Genomic DNA, 17,731 nt, shown 5'->3' with positions numbered 1-17,731 from the left:
TCCTGGTACTTGTAGGCTCTCCTTGATGCCCTAAAAAGTTAAGTCACTATTCACTAGCTCTTGCTGCTGGCGGCATACCATTCACTGCACCTACTTGGTCAGAGAGCCATACCTAACCCAGGTCACCTGTTCTCTAATCTGTGAAATTTCAAGCTTCACACCCCATTTCTCTCAAAAAAGATCTTTAGTGACAATTTTTTTTAAAAAAATAATTACTTTCAATTTATATATGATAAAAGACACTCTTTGTGGTGTACAGTTCTGAATTTTAACAAATCCACACAGTTGTATAGCCACTATAACAATCAAGATAAAAGCACTTCCATCCTCCCCCCATAAATTATCTCATGCTATCCAATTATTGTCACCCACCGTAACTCCTAAATCCTGCTGATAGCTGATTATTCTCTGTCCCTATTAATTTGTCTTCTTCTATAATTTCATATAAAATGCAATAGTACAGTGTGTATCCCTTCAAATCTTCTTTCACTCAGCATAATGCGCTTGAAATTCGTCGGCGTTTAGTCCACTCTTTTTTTACTGATGAGTAATATTCCATTGCATAGATGTTCCATAGATTGTTTTTTTTTTTTTTTTTCAGGCAACAGACAGCTTTAATGATTTCTACTACCACTGTGTACTGTGGATTGGTAAGATCCACTTTATTTTCCGAATTGAGGCTGCCTACTATTCCTGCCAATTCTTTGATAACTTCTTCTCTATTCATGTGGATGTTATTTCGAGATTTATATACAATCTGAAATGTCCCTTTGTTTGGAGCTTTAAACCAGGGTTCCAAAAATGTTTCTGCATATTTTTTCATGTCTTCTAAGAAAGCCTTGCATGTGCCCGAAATAGGTAACATTCGTAGAATAACCCGAGTCTTCTTCTTCTTGGTTTTATACTTATCCTGAAGAATATGATGTACCAATTTCTCAGGTTCTATCCCAAGTGTCCTGATGAAGACTACGTTATTTGCTCCACTCTCCACTGATTGGAATCTTCTTAGCTTCATCTCCGTAGATGCTTTAATGTCATCTTTGAAGCATCATTTGAAGCATCATTGAAGAAAAATGCTTCTTTCTTCAAATGAAAGATGCTTCTTTCTTCAAGGCAGCCTCCACATCATCATCTTCTCCCTCACTTCCAGAGGGCTGCTGATCTTTGTCTGTAAACTTTTCCGGCCCGTACACGTCGTTGCCGTATTCGTTGAGCAGACTATAGGCCTCCTCCACGCACTTGCCCTCGTTCGTGTCGCAGGTAATGAGAATGCCCTGTAGCCCAGGTTCCAGCTGCGGTGGCCCACCGCCGTCACAGCGCCGCGCCCGCTTGGCCTGCACATACCAAGCTTTCCCTTTGCGCTTTCCACCGCTAGACTGAGGAGGCTGCTGGACGGGGGCCGCCATGGCGCGTGAGAACCAAGGCTAACGAGAAACAGCTTTCTCCTCTATTCCCGGCTTCCTCACCTCTTGATGTTCCATAGATTGTTAATCCATTTGACAGTTGAGGGGCATTTGGATTATTTCTAGTTTTGAGGACTATGAATAAAACTGGTATAAAACTTTGTGTAATGTATTTTTGAAAACACAGATTTTGTTTCACTCATGTAAATACCTAGGAACAGAATTGCTGGGTTATATAGTAAGTTTAACTTTATGAGAAACTACCGAACTATTTTCCAAAGTGACTGTAACATGTGCATTTCTGCTAGGAACGTATGAGAGATCCAGTTGTTTCACATCCTTGTCAGCACTTGATATTATCAAGGTTTTTTGTTCATTTCTTTGTTTGTAGCTGTTTGTTTCTTTGTAACATCTAATAGATGTGTGGCGGTATCTCATCATGGCTCTAAAGCAATTCTCAGCTAACTAATGTTGAGTATCTTTTCATATGCTTATTTGCTGTCCAAATATCGTTTCTGGTAAAGTGTCTCTCAAATCTTCTATACATTGTTTTTTTTGGAGAGAGAGAGAGAGAGAGAGCACAAGCAGGAGAGAGGGGCAGAGAGAGAGAGAGAGAGAGAGAGGGAGAGAGAGTCTTAAGAAGGTCCCACACTTAGTGTGGAGCCCGAAACTAGATTCAATCCCAGGACCCTGGAATCATGACCTGAGCTGAAATCAAGAGTCAGACACTCAACCAACTAAGCCCTCCAGGTACCCCAAATCTTCTATACATTTAAAAAATTACACTGTGTCATTTGTTTAGTGATATTCTTATAATTTGAAGATTAATTCAATTTATGTTGATCTGCCTTTAAAATTTAAATATCCCAGAATTATAAGCTTCTATAATAATAATAATATATATAATAATAAGCTTCTATAGAGCACTGATAACTTAATATAAATTAGTTCCATACATTCATTTAAAAGACAAAAGCACCTAGACAAAAGCTCATTGTTCTAGAGACTGTGAATACAAAAATAAGCAAACTCAGTCAGCTTTCAAAGAGACTTGTTTAATCAGACTGCTATCCACACAGCCAAATAAGACCAACACTGTGGTAAAAGGGAACTTTATGGGCTTGAGTTGAGATTAGCATGACAATTTTAGAGCAGTACGCTCCCTACACCAACAGCATTAGAATTGCCTGGAAATTTGTTAGGAATCTACTGAATAGAAAGTCTGTGGAGGGACCATGTGTATTAAAAGTGTTCTAGTTTATTTTGATGTTCAAATTTGAGAGCCAGGAAAACTGCTGTAGATATCTAGAAGATGAGGTGAATGGTGAAAATTTTTGCTCAGGCTCAAGTTTTATATCCAGATACTGTCTAGTAGTTTTCTTCTTCTGACTATAGTGTTTGGCTCGAAAATTTGGTGGGTAAAAATCCCTCATGTACTTCACGGTTAGCATTATAGTCATCAGAGAGTTACTTGGTCCTGTGTGTTAACTCTGAATGCAGTCAGCTGGCCACTCTCAGAGAGGTGAGTTGTCTCCTCACTGCCCTCCGCCCTTTCTAGCTCTGGTCAACTGCAGCAAGAGGGAAAAAAAGCAGTGTATCTTGAGTGAACAAAAACATAGTAATAGGTCCAACCCAGTTTTAACAGATCAATAATCTTGCCACAACACTTCTTTCCTGATTCTAAGAATTTTTCTCTTTATATTTTTGTGGTTGACATTGTTTCTTTTCTAGAAGATTTTTTGAGCAGTTACTTCGAGGAGTTACTAATTCTTACCTTGTGCACACTGCTATAGAAAGGTTTCAAGGGAATAAATTTTTTTTCAGAAGAAAAAAGTAAGTCAGAGGCAAGTTATCTTTTTGAAACATTTAACCTAATTCCAGTTGTACTCATTCTCTACTATATAAATTTGCTATTTTCCCAAATGACAAGTATCCACTCAACCTGTGCTATATGCAAAACTTCCAAAGTATATGCCAACCAAAATCTTGTATATAAATATTCATGGAAGCATTATACAAATAGTCAAAAAGTAATTTCACCAAATGATGAATGGATTAAAAAAAATGTAATGGGGCTCCTGGGTGGCTCAGTCAGTTGAGCATCTGACTTGGCTCAGGTCATGATCTCACAGCTTATGAGTTCGAGCCCCACGTTGGGCTCTGTGCTGACAGCTTGGAGCCTGGAGCCTGCTTTGGATTCTGTGTCTCCCTCTCTCTCTGCCCCTAACCCATTCGCATTCCGTCTCTGTCTCTCTCAAAAAAAAATAAACATTTAAATTTTTTTTTTAAAAAGATAACGTAACCATCTAATTAAATATTATTTGACCTAGAAAACTGATGAAGTACTGACACATGCTACAACGTGTATGAACCTTGAAAACATACTAAGTGAAGAAGCCAGATACAAAAGGTCACAGAGATATCGGTAGAGACAGAGAGCAGATTAGTGGTTGTCAGGATGCAGGGGAGAGGGGAACAAGGAGTGACCAGATTTTCTTTTCAGAATGATGAAAGTGAAAATGTTCTCAATTTAGATAGTGATGATGGCTGCACAACTCTATCGATGAATGTACTCAAAACCACTAAAGTATATAGTTTAAAAGGGTGAAATTTGGGGGTTTTGAATTATTACACCTCAATAAAATGTCCCAAAAAGAAAAAAAAAGTTGAGGGGTTAAGTCTCCTCTATTGAACAATTTCTCAGTTTGGGTAAGTTTTGTGCAGTAGAGTGGGAGACTATGATGAGCCTTGAATGAAATGACCCTGTAGAGAGAACTGAACAGCCACACGATCAGACCTGCACTTATGATTTATTCTTAAAGTAGCAAGCCTTGTCAGGAAAATGGCTTACAGGTTGCAATGTGGGAGAAGGCCACTGAAGGAATTATACTGTCATTAGTATTTTAAATTAAGATACCATTCTTAAAATGTCCAAATTTTCTATGAGAATCTTAAAAAGTCACCTCCTTTTCACAATCCTCTGATGAAGTATATATAAAACCCTACTGTAGGGTAAAATCTTTCAGCCAATCTATCTATACTCATTAAACTACCATCCTGCTTATTATTGTTTCTTTATTATAATTTAATTGATCATCAGCTTTGATATTGTTAGCAACAAATACATTTTCAACAGGAATTTGCTTTCTAAATCACTCCTCTGGTGAAGGGACCATAAGAGACAACAGAGAGGGAAAACCTGGTGAAAGGTGAACAAACATATGTCCATGAGAAGTCACAGGGATAAAATATTGATAAAATATTAAAAGCATGAGAATGGGACCAGCTAGAAGTTTAATCTGAAATTGAAAGTATAACATATTTAAATTATGATTTAGAAGTAAAAACACAATCCAAAAGTTAAAAAATAGGACAATGGAGGGGCGCCTGGGTGGCTTAGTCAGTTAAGCCTCCAACTCTTCGATGTTCGGTTTTGGTTTGGGTCATGATCTCGTGATTTTGTGGATTTGAGCCCCACATCAGGCTCTGTGCTGACAGTGCAAAGCCTGCTTGGGATTCTCTCTCTCCCCCTCTCTATGCCCCTCCCCTGCTCATGCTGTCTCTGTCTCTCTCAAAATAAAAAAAAAAAATTAAAAAAAATAAAAACTAGGACAATGGATTTAAAAATTATGGCATGTCCATATGGAGATTATGAAGATATTAAAAATCAAACTTCATATTTAGTAACAGATAAATGACCATAAATTCCATTATAGTTTTAAAAAAGCTCAATTATTAATATAATGTGATCCCAAGTATGTATTTGTATATACATATATATAAAATCTTCGCATATATAATTTTCATATATATGTATATAAATATATAGTTTTCAACACAAAGTACAGGTATATATATATAAACATATATTTTCTGTTATGAATGAAATAAAATATTATACACTTATATTTATAAAATATTATACATAAAATGAATACTTTTATATGTATCAGTAAAATGCTCAGAAGGATGATTATGGGTCATTTTTATTCCTTTTATTACCAGTCATGGGGCTCTAGCATGATGGATACCCCAACAGGTTGGAAATTAGAGCATTAAAACTGCCCTTTGATGTAGCTCCTTTGGAAAATATGTTGGATGCTTCTTAAAAAGTTAAATGTGAGGAGCCTGGGTAGCTCAGTTAGTTGAGTGTCTGACTCTGATTTTTGCTTAGGTCATGATCTCACAGTTGTGAGTTTGAGCTCCACAGCAGGTGTGGAGCCTGCTTAAGATTCTCCCTCTCCCTTAGGCCATCCCCCACTCAAAAAAAAAAAAAAGTTAAATGTAAATTTACCATATAACCCAGCAATTCCACTCATAGGTATCTGCCCGAAAGAAATGGAAACATGGCCACACAAAGACTTGCACTTAAATGTTCATAGCAGCGTTATTCATAATAGCTAAATGGAAACAACTCAAATGTCCATCAACAAAATATGGCATATCCATACAATGAAACACTATAAAAAGGAATGCATGATACATGCTACAAAACATTATTGTAACCAAAAGAAGCCAGACACAAAAGACCATATACTATAGGATTTTATTTATATGAAATGGGAATGGGAACAGAGATTAAATTTAAATGAGTATTATGGATCTTACTGAACAGATGAATGTGTTATGATAAGCACAACCCAGTAAACTTGATAAAAATCACTCAGCAGTACACTTAAAATGGGTAAATTTTATGATATGTAAAGTACATTTCAATAAAAACTTTTAAAAATTGAAAAATTTTTTTTAAAGATGAGCTTTAAATTAAGTTAGTAGACCTCAGCAGAGATCTACAAAATCACCTTTGGAAGACAGAATGACTCCCAGGCCAACAAGACTTGACTATAACCTGACAACATAGGAAGAAATCTACAGAAGGAATGTGTTATCAAAATGGAAGGTGGGCAGTTTTGGGACTACAGGTAAAGGGGAGAGATGGTCTTGACTTAGAGAGTATCATTGTGTTGGTGTTTCCATTACTCTTGTCATGAGGCGGGTAGAAGGAGAGGAAAGAGGTGGTACTGAAAAGAAAACTCAGCTAAGAGTTAGCTAAACAAGTCCCCAGGCACTGATCCCAGGCACCCAGTCCAAGAAAACATTTGTTGGCTAGCTTCTGCAGCCTCGCTGCAGGGTGACGATGTACTGATAGGTGAACGCAAGTCCTTCTAGACTGTGGCCTTGCTCTTGTAACTCAACAAGCTTAAAATTCTGGGTACCATAGCTGTTACTATGAACCCAATTCATGTTAATTCATCCTTGTGAAAAACAGGCTTCTGAACCTATTAGGCAGAGAACCTGAGTGTGGAGGGTGGTGAGTTTCCCAGACTAGATGTCTTCCAGGAGAACTGGTCTGAGTGATTGGAGACCTCTTCAGTTTGTACCCTCTATCTTGATGTGTGTGCCTAGGCCAGAATGTAGTTGGCACAACCCATTGCAAGACAGTATAGCATATGATAAGAATGTAGACTTTGGAGTCAGACTGCCTTGGTTCAAATCCTATGATACTCCTTAGTAGCTGTGTGACTTTGGAAAAGTTACTTAACTTCTCTGTTTCAATTTCTCGTCTACAAAACAGATAAAAACAGTATCTTCTTCACGTGGTTGTTAAAATGATTAAATAAGATCATATACATAAAGCACTTAGCACAGAGCTTATCACCTGGTAAACACTGGAACATTAATTATTATACTTCAATTGGCATTCTTTTCACACTTTTCTGTTTTTAATCAATTTTCTTATAATGAATATATATCATTTCAGTTTATAATCAGAAAATGACATTATCCAAAACACTTGAAATAAATGCAATTTCTGTTTAACCAGAAAAGAAAAAAGAGTAAAGAACAGAGATGGAGGAAGGAAGAGGAAAAGAAGGAAGCATTCAAAAATGCTAATGAGGAACATTTTAGAAGGACAGAATGTTGAAATCCAGGCCTTTCTGTGTAATACAAGCCATCTGGTGACTGCATCTGAACAAGCCTTACTGAGATTTTTCTTGAGAGTTCTTTTGCACTGTTCATTCCACACTTCATCTCAGTGGGCAAATGGGTGGATTTGCCCTGCACAGAACAGGGATAGTCAGTGGAATGAAGTGAGAAAGAATAATCCAGTGAAGAAAGTGAGAATTGTTTAAGGTAAGAGGCAGCAAGGAGCCCTTCCCCACATTCCTCTCCAATCTCTCAGCATTGGAATCTAAGTCTGTGGTTTTAGACGAGGCTCACACACAATTCAAACCACAGATGCAGTTCCCTTCCCAAGTCCCAAAGGCTCCCAATCAGCCCTCGGCCTTGTGTAGGGAGCTGTTAAACCCCTACCCATGGTTTAATTAATTTTCTGAGAAAAGTGATTGGTTGACATGACAGCAGTAAACATCAAATTCCATTAATTAATGCTGAGACATCAGTGTCTGTGTTGTTCCTCAATTACACATTCAGATGCAGCCCCCTTGTGCTGGCATGAGTTTGGTGTTGAAGCCCCAGAAAGTCCCTCATAATGGAAGGGCCACCAAAAGTGGGGGGGAGGGGCGGGGGGAGGATGGCATGGGGCACTTACACCAAGATAATCAACTTGGAGAAATTCATACTCCAATGTGCACTCCCCAGAGAAAGGTTTTAGAGACCTAGATGAAAGGATTTAAATGGTTTTGGGTGAAGCATTTTCATTTTGCTGGTGGCCTGGAAGGGAACTATCAGCTTGATGAACACAGAGCTTCCCTTGGGTTCCAAGACACTCTCTTCACACAGGCTTTCCCAGCCTTCTTCCCTTGCCCCCTCCTCATTGTTCTCTTTCTCTCTCTCTCTCTCACACACACACTCCTTTTTTTTTCCCCTAACTACAGTCATCTTCAATTTCATGTTAATTCAGAAGAGAGTCAAAAGGGAACAAAAAGCAATCTTTGCTTCTTTCACTCAAGTAAAAACCCTAAAGGGACCATGACTCCCATAGAGGCACATGCCTTAGGGCCTGGAGACAAAGCAAAATGTTCTCATGAACACTCAGAGGTTAGATCCTAGAGATAAAGCAATGTGATTAAATCTTGATAGATTTTTGTTTTAAGAGCTGAAGGAGTTGGGGTGGGGGAGGGCGGTGCAGCTATTGTTTGCCTGGTTACAAAGAGTGCCCTTGGCAATCCCTGCTTAATCAGGATCTTGATGAGCGTATTTTCCCTCCCAGGACTAAGGCACCAAGGAAGAGTCTATTTGAAGCAGCCTCCGGCCCATTCCCATGTGGTTGCTCCATCCTTTGCCACTTCCCTGGACCCTGCTCTGAGAAACAGCTGTTTCATTATTCCAGCAATCTTATGAAAATTGTTTGTGACTCCAGTCTGAAGATTATGAAAATAAAACCTTAGCCCCACCCAGCCCCAGATTGCAACATGCAAAGATGATCATTGTTAAATGTCTTCCATACCTTTATAGGGAAGTATTATCCCCTTATTCATATATTAATAATCTTTTCCACTTTAAGAATAGAGAAACAAAGACCCAAAAAGTGAAGCTATTTGCCCAAGGTCACGTCCCAAATGAGTTACAGGTCCCTAATAGATACACAGTTTACAGAACCAGGAGGGAACAGAGTGAGATGGGCTGAAATGATAGCATACTTGCTGGATGCTTGGACTGGGCCTCAAGACTCCAGATTTTGAGACTGGTAGTGTTAAGACAGGGAGGATTATTATTATTTATCTCACATCACCATATTTCAAAAGATTGAAAAAAAGGTGGGTGCTCAAGACTGAAAAGTACAGAGGTACACAGATAGAAATTAAATAGTAGAACTCACAATGGCATGTTTCAAATTCAGATATCCTCTGGATAGAAAAAAATACAAAGAAAAGAAAAGGTTCAAATCTGATATAAAAGATTGAAATTAATGCCAAGGAAGAAGTCAAAATATTTAATTCTGTTCCCAGGTTCCATCACCACCTTGCACTGCAATCTTGATCATTTCAGTTAACCTCTCCGGTCCATATTTCATTCATTTGTTTAAAGATGCTCAGTTACCTGCTTCAGATTCTGTGTTTCCCCCTCTCTCTCTCTGCCCCTCCCCTGCTCATGCTCTCTCTCTCTCTCTCTGTCTGTCTCTCTCTCTCTTCCTCAAAAATAAATAAACATTAAAAAAATAATTATAAAGGTGCTCAGTTATACCTGCTCTACTGTCAGGGTTGGTATGATTAAGAACCAAATGGTATTTGTCTAGCAGAAGCTTCCATACAAACTTCAAATGGACCCAGATGTGTGACAGCAGTTAGATGCCTATCACTTGAAGAATAATGGCTAATGTTAATAAGTTTTTGATTTGTCTCAGGCAATAAGTTACTTTGCAAACTATCCCCATTCAATCTTCAAATAATGTATGAATTAAAAACTAGCATTGCTTGGGGCACCTGGGTGGCTCAGTCAGTTAAGCCTCTGACTTCAGCGCAGGTCATGATCTCATGGTTTGTAAGTTAGAGCCCTGTGTGGGGCTCTGTGCTGATAGCTCAGAGCCTGGAGCCTGCTTCAGATTCTGTGTCTCCCTCTCTCTCTCTGCCCCTTCCCTGCTCTCTCTCTCTCTCTCTCTCTCAAAAATAAATAAACATTAAAGAAAATTCCAAGTTGGAGCACACTCGTTCAAAAGGAATAGAATTTCTAGTCATCAGAATGGTATCAGTGTCCCCTCTCAGACTGGAGCCTGCAGGCAAAGAGGGCAGGTGGAGGGGCTTGTTGGACAAGGCCAAACTTGGGGCAGACACAGCCCTGAAACAGCCCTCCTGCTCCACAAATCAGTGGCGGCTCCCTCCACTTAAGTTCATTCCAAACAAATCCATTAAAAGCATCATGTTAATGAATATTTTATATAGCTATGACATAGTGAGTCCCATTCAGAAGAGGCTCTTACTAAAGGCTGACACAATGAACAGCTAAAATAGCCAACTAATCATCAAGGCCAATAGAAATCTGGTCAGGGGACACAATAATTTTACACAAAGAAAAAAAATGAAAGTCATATACTCCCTTCTTGATGATTTAAGAATGCTTTTTAAAAAATTCTACCTACCATACTCAAATATTGCCATCCATCAGCAAAAGACACCTATTTAGATAATTAATTTGTTTTTCCTTGGCCTTCTCATAGTATCTGAGGAAAGTCAATGTAATATTTGTTTGTTTCTCTTGAATTAGGTCTCTTTCTGGATCCCTAGCAAACACACACACACACACACACACACACACACACACACATACACACAAACACACAAACACACAAACACACAAATACATAAACATGTCTTAACCTATTTCCCCTAGAAATAGAAAGTGAAGAGAATCCTAAGTGACAAATGCAGTGGCCTCCCACATACTCTGCACTCCTCCAAGTCTTGCTTCTCTCCCAGGAAAACATGGCTCAAGGATTTTGGAGGAAAAAGAGGGCAGAACCTATAACAGAAAGCAAACCAGTGGCCTATGTGTAAAATACAACTTGCAGACGTGTTCTATTTGGTCTGCCAGTATTGGCTTGCCTACTGTTTTTAAGAAATTTGAATTCATTGTTAATATTTAAAAATCTGGAGATATCACAAGTGTTTCTGAATTCTGACTTCTCTTGAACAATTAGGAGATCTGGCATGATAGGATCTGCCTTCCTGCATAGTGACAGCCAGCTGGAGCTGAGTCTTAGCTCACACAGGGGCCAGTCACCCCAGTTCCTAGACTTCATCATGTTTCCCTGTCAGAAAGACAGGATCAGTTGCCATTTGTCATTATCCTTTGAGTTTTTCTACTTTCCTTAGATTTGACCAGTACAACAGAAGACCCGTAGACCAGTGGAACAGAATATAGATCCCAGACAAAACCCATGCATATATAGTCAAGTGATTATTGAGAAGGACATCAGAAACACACAATGAGGAAAGGACAGTCTCTACAGTAAACAGTGTTGGGAAAACCAAATATCCACATGCAAAAGAAGGAAACTGGACCACTATCTTTCACCACTCACAAAAATTAACACGAAATTGGTAAAAAACTGAAATGTAAGACCTGACACTATAAAACCCCAAGAAGAAAACATAGGGGGAAAGATCATTGACACTGGTCTTTTCAATTATTTCTTGGATAAGACAGTAAAATAAACTAAAAATAAATAAGTGAGATTACATTAAACTACAGAGCTTCTGCACAGCAGGGAACAATTAATAAATTGAAATGGCAACCTATGGAATGAGAGAAAATATTCACAAACCATGTATCTGATGTGGGCTTAATATCCAAAATATATAAGGAACTCACACAACTCAATAGCAAAATAGTTAATAATACAACTTAAAAATAGGGAAACTTTAGGCACTTTACCAAAGAAGATATACAAATGGACCATAAGTATATGATAAGATGCTCAACATCACTAATCATCAGGGCTCAAAACCATAATATCACCTAACATCTGTTAGAATGGCTATTAACAAAGACAAGAGATAACAAATGTTGGTAAGGATATAGAGAAAAAGTAACCCTTATACACTGTTGGTAGGAATGTAAAATGGTAGAACCACTATAGAAAACATTATGGCATTACCTCAAAAAATTAAAAATTGAACTACCATATGATCTAGCAATCTTACATCTGGGTGCATATCTGAAGGAATTGAAATCAGTGTCTCAAAGAAATATCTACACACCCATGTTCATTACAGCAATATTCATATATACAAGATACAGAAACAACCTAAGTGTCTGTCAAAAGATAAATGGATAAAGATGTGGTGTATACACACACACACACACACACACACACACACACACTAGAATAATATTCCTTGAGACAGAAGGAAACCCCTCCATTTGCAACAACATGGGTAGACCTTTGAGGCTATTATGTTAAGTGAGATAAATCAGAATCATAAAGACGAATACTTTATGTTACCACTTGTATGCCGAACCCCAGAAAGTTGAGCTTGCAAAAACAGAGTAGAATGGTGGTTACCAGGGGTTGTGGGTGGGAAAATTGAGGACACATTGTTTAAGGATATAAACTTTGGTCTAGTCAATAAATAAGTTCTATAGATCTAATGCACAGCATGGTGATTATAATAAATAATGCTGTATTATACACTTCAAAGTTGCTAAGAGATTAGATTGTAATTGTTCTCACCATAAAAAAGAAATGACAATTATGTGATGTGATAGAGATGTTAGCTAATGCTATTATAATCATATCGCAGTGTATAAATGTATCAAACCAACATGTTATATACCTTATAGTTAAACAGTGTTATATGTCAATTATATCTCAATTAAAAATTTAGTTAATGAATTTAAAAACAAAAGGAAGTGAAATATTTTTCATACCCACATGTCTGTCTAAAGTGGGAAAATTAATGGCAAACTGGGATAGCCACATATTGGAAGAAAAATGGGAGAAAACTTAAAGCCTAATTCTTTGTAGGAGTGAAGACTATGCATTTGTGTTTGATATGCAAACAAAAAACAGGCTGGTTTAACTTAAGTTTCTCACTTGGCCCTTGTGGGCATTTGAGGTTGACATCGCTGCTGAAAGTCACTGAAAATCTTTGGAAATTGGTCTTTACCCTGATACTTTTCATTCATAGTTCCAAGTGCCCTCTTTAGTTTTTGGCACAGTTCCAGGCATATAGTGGGTGCCAAAAAATAAAATGTGTTATGAACTAAAATTATATTGCACTCTTTTCCCCCTCCCCATTTGATTTCTGTATACCAACTCCCCTTTACCACCACCACCATCCTCTCTTCTTGCGTGTTTAAGAATCCTTTTAGAGCCTTTTTTGTTCTAAAGCTTTATTTCAGGACCAATCATACCAAAAAGACCTGGTAAAGGAATCACATAGAGACTTTAGTGACTGTTTGATAGAGTATTCACTTGAGGACCAGCCAAACTTAAACTCAAATTCCAGCTTTACCATTCACTGTCTTAGTGTGGGTTTTCCAACAGCACAGACTGAGATGAGGATGTGTGTATTTATTGGAGAATGTGATCCTCCAAACGAGAGGCAGGGAACTGAACAGAGGAGGAAAAACCAATACAAGAAAGCACTAATTGCTGAAGGCAACTGCTTACTTCAAGCAGGACTTTCTGAGGAATCCTATGGAATATGTGTCAAAACTGTCAGCCAGGGATAAAAACCTTTTTATCCATTGGGTCCTGCCCCCATTGGTTGAGGGTTGCCCCATGATGTGTTACCATCCCCACGCAACCAGAGGAAGCTGGAGAGAAGCTTTGGCTGGCATCAATGGCAAGGTCAAGAAGAAGTAAGGTGGTACACACAGGGTGTCCTCTGTAATGACTGCGGCCAACTACTTCATTTCTGAAAACCTCAGTTTCCCCTTCTAAAAAATAAGGTAACACTAGTGCTTCCCTTTTAAGAATGCAGGGAGACTATGATGAAATAATGCACATAAAGCTTAAAGCAAAATGCCAGCACATAATACATGCTAATGAATGGCTGTTTCTAATATAAACTCTTACCTCCAAGACTGAATACTATGGAAGGCCTTTATATGACAGATCTGCATCAACAGCCAATGAAACCAAACAATGATAGTTTCAATCTCAACATTCACTTAGTGAGGGATTGGAACTGACTGCTGCTAAGCCAATTCTATCCCATAAACATGTATTCTTTTGCCTTCGACCCTACCCCCACTACTATACATACTATACACACACACACACACACACACACACACGAGAGAGAGAGAGAGAGAAATGTGTTGCTACATTTAAAAATCAGAAAAATTTATATAAAATTCAGGTTTCCAGCTTACCCTTGAAAAATAGAAAGATCTGACCCCACTGAGCTAGCAGCATTCCCACTGTCAGCTGGAGCTGAGTGGTGGTGACCCTTTCAAATGGGGCATGTTTTCTCCAATTTGCCACTCTCCTCTCCAAGTCCATTTCACTCATTCACTGCTGCCCCCATGGACATTTGCGTTTGAAACTCCTGGGCTGATACTTAACCTAGAAAGGCAGGGTTCCTGGAAACCCTGCCAGGACCCAGGGAGGAAAAATACCGGAAACGACAAGGCTTTTGTTTTTCAGTGAGACAGCTGAAGAGCCACCCCTAAGGCTGTAGAACTCAATGTCCTGTGATGGAGAGCTAAGTGAATCCTGCTGAGGTGAGAGTGTGTGGTTCCAGCAAGTCTGGCTATTACCAACCTGAAGCTGAGGTCACCCCAGCTGCTCCCGGCGCCTGCAACTCTGTTTATTTCATTCTGGTTCATACCAGAGATTTATTTTTATGAACAGTGAACATTTTTTGCAACATTCCCTCATTTAACCTTCATTATCAAAGTCTCTGCCCAAAGCCCATATAAGCACCATTATTGCCCATATAACATTTTCTAACATAAACCATTTAAGGCATTTTTTCCCATTTTTATTTATTTCTCTTCCGTTACATTTCATTTGAAATGTGCATGGGGGAGAATGTGTCTTGTTTTTATGTTGTCTCATATAGACCATAAGCCCTAATGGTGGGGGCTGCCTATTTTGGAGGTTAATAAGCAATGGGGACATTCATCATATGGAACAAACAACCAGGATATGCTGGCCTCTTAAAAAAAGTACTAGAAGGGAGTTTTGTGTTACTAAGGAAATTGAAAGGAAAATAAACCAGCTTTCTTTGTCTCTTCTGAAAGACATGAAAAGAAGAAACATGGTGGCTCCAAAAAAGGAAGCCAAGAAGATTAAAAGCAGTGTTGTATATACTATTACTCCTCAAATCACCCATTAATATGCAAATATTATGGGGAAAGTGATAGTATGTATATCCCTGTGTCTCCAGTCCCTGGCCAGGGTCTGGTGCAAAGTGGGTAATTTAACAAAAGTTTGTACTTGACTCTAAGAAACTCAACTCAACTGACTTAAGCAAAAATGGTAACATACTGACTTACATAGTTGAAAAGTTCAAGATCTTTAGACACATCTGTATGCAAAAACTAAGTGCCTTCATGTTTCAGCCCCTGTCCCTCACTTCCTCTAAACATTCATTCTGCCTTCCCCTCTATTGATTTTACCATAAGCAGACTGTCTTCTGTTGATAGTCAGCTGTTCGTCAAGAAACTTTATGCTTTTATTCCTACAAGCTCAGTAACTCTAATAATAAGGAAGAGAGAGAAGAAAGAAAGAAAGAAAGAAAGAAAGAAAGAAAGAAAGAAAGAAAAGGAAAGAAAGAAAGGGAGAAAGAAAAAGAAAGAAAGGGAGGGGGAGGGAGGGGGAGGGATGGGGATGGGGATGGAGTGAGGGAGAGAGGAAAGAGAGAAAGGAGAAGAAGGGAGGGAAGAGAGGGAGAAAAATCAAAGAAGGGAAGGGGGGTGAAGGAAAGCAAGAAGGAAGGATAAAAGGAAATAAGAAGAGGGAAAGAACAAGCCTCTCTTTCCCAGCAGCTCCATCAGTTTGGATCTCTGAGCAAATCACTATGGTCAGAGGTAAGAACTACATGGATCAGAAGTCCTATCTTAGGGAACATGGGCAGCTCCTTTGGTTAAGCAACTAAGTCTTGATTTCCACTCAGGTGGTGAGATTAAGCCCTGAGTTGGGCTTTGGGCTGAGCATAGATCCTGCTTAAGATTCTCTCTCTCTCTCTCTCTCTCTGGACCTGCCCGGCTTGCTTGCCCTTGTGTTTACATGCACATGCACGTGCACGTGTGTGCACTCACACTCCCATGCTCTCTCGCGTGCTCTCTCTCTCTAAAAAAACAAAACAAAACAGAGATTGGCCAAGGTAGAATGCCTGCTGGGTGGGCATCAACAGTAAAGATCCACCACAAAAGGCATGGATGGCACTGTTGCATGAAGACAACCATGGGGAACCCTGCACACTCTCTTCCAGCTCTGGAGTAACCAGTGAGGAAGTCTTACAAATTCAATTTAATTCACTGCCATGAGCATGTACTGAATCTTACTATGTGCTAGTGCCAAGACATGAGAAAGCAAAGCTGAAAAGCTATTGACAATGTTCAACAAATCAGCTAACTGGTAGGAGTCACAGCTACAAAAACAAATCACTAGGAAACCTCGTGCTAGAAAAAAAGGAGTAGAAGTTAACATGCAAGGTGCGGAGGTTTAACTTTGAATTCCCCTAGAAGCAAGGGTTAGGATCCCCTAATCCCGTGGTTAGGATTGAGTGGAAATGACAGGTATTTGGAAGGCAGTCTAGGAAGCAGGGCTAGAGTAATGGGGAAATGACCTGTGAAAGGAAAGATGCCGGTAAGGGAGGAAGTGTTCTACTATAATTATTTATAGATTATTTATAGATAATATGTATAATTATTTATACATATTATATATATTTATAATATATATTATATATATTTTATAGTTACCACCTATTATTTGATATTACATATTATATCCTATAGGTGGTAACTATACAAGTTACCACTGTGAGCAAATAGAACTTAATCTGTTGGGAACCCTGGGGGCCAGTATAGAACACATGCCTCAATTATTTAGCAGGCAAGAGGGAGACTGATGGTGAAAAAATTGGGGTACTTATTTATGAATTCCTGTCTATCGCTGACAAAAGGCTGCTGGAGTATGGGGCAGTAATTCCCCAGGCATTTCTGGCTTGTCATATGTGTGGACAGAGTGGGCTTCAAAGACCAGAGAAAGCCCTAGGCAAAGAGATGCATCCCTGGTCAGTGTTCAGGCCGACTGCACTGAAATGGTAAGTCCTGAAGGTTATCAGTATGGCAGTGGCAATATCTGATCTGTAGGTAAAAATCATTTTGCTGCTCTTTCTAAAATAAGGAAACTGAACCAGAAAATCCCTGAGGGCCTAACCAACTCTGAAATCCTAAGATACAAGGGTTAGTCTAACAACCTTATATTTTATACTTCCCTGTCAGCATGTCTCAGGCTGGTTTTAAAACAATCTAAAAATGCATGGGAAATGGGTGGGTTGATGGGAGGTAGAGGCAGTTGAGACACTGATAAAGCTAATAACTTTGTGGTCACAAAGTCCAGGACTTCACATAAAAGCATATTCATCAAAATAGCCTAACTTGCTTGGAAAGGCTCTGCTAACATTCAACATTGTGATCTGGCCCCTGCAAGGTAGGATCACAGATTACAGGCCATCATAAGAGGACCCTCAAAGTTGTAGATTCATAGAGAAAATAATTTGAGATCAAAGTGTGGTTATGAACCCCTGGTTCTTCAGACTCCTGACTAAGTGCTCTCCCCTCTGCATGGTCACAGACAAGAACCAACAGGCAGATGTAGCAAACAAGGCTTTATAAAGGAAATTGACTCTTTTTCTATATGCAGGGTCTTAGTTTTCTATGACCCTCACACTTCCAAAGCTTGC

General features: G+C 38.9%; 1 protein-coding gene across 1 annotated transcript; it reads right to left on the bottom strand.

The window, feature by feature from the left end:
* Positions 1–490: 490 nt before the first annotated feature.
* On the bottom strand, positions 491–1,464 carry LOC109257557 (THUMP domain-containing protein 1-like). Its single transcript, XM_053907668.1, has 2 exons — positions 1,096–1,464; positions 491–1,037 (listed from the first exon to the last, which is right to left on the bottom strand). Exons 1-2 carry the CDS (start codon positions 1,404–1,406, stop codon positions 491–493), a joined length of 858 nt encoding a protein of 285 aa, XP_053763643.1. The 5' UTR covers positions 1,407–1,464.
* Between the last annotated feature and the right edge of the window lie 16,267 nt (positions 1,465–17,731).

Source organism: Panthera pardus, unplaced genomic scaffold, assembly GCF_024362965.1.
Source record: "Panthera pardus isolate Hobbes unplaced genomic scaffold, ASM2436296v1 HiC_scaffold_2, whole genome shotgun sequence".
NCBI lineage: Eukaryota > Metazoa > Chordata > Mammalia > Carnivora > Felidae > Panthera > Panthera pardus.
Note: the sequence above shows the minus strand (reverse complement) of the source record. Positions and strands in the feature narration are given on the sequence as shown.

Coding starts and splice junctions, on each gene's coding strand:
- LOC109257557 (XM_053907668.1), bottom strand. CDS start 1,406: ATGGCGGCCCCCGTCCAGCAGCCTCCTCAGTCTAGCGGTGGAAAGCGC. Junction 1,038..1,095: donor GCCTTGAAGAAAGAAGCATC/TTTCATTTGAAG, acceptor ATGCTTCAAAGA/TGACATTAAAGCATCTACGG.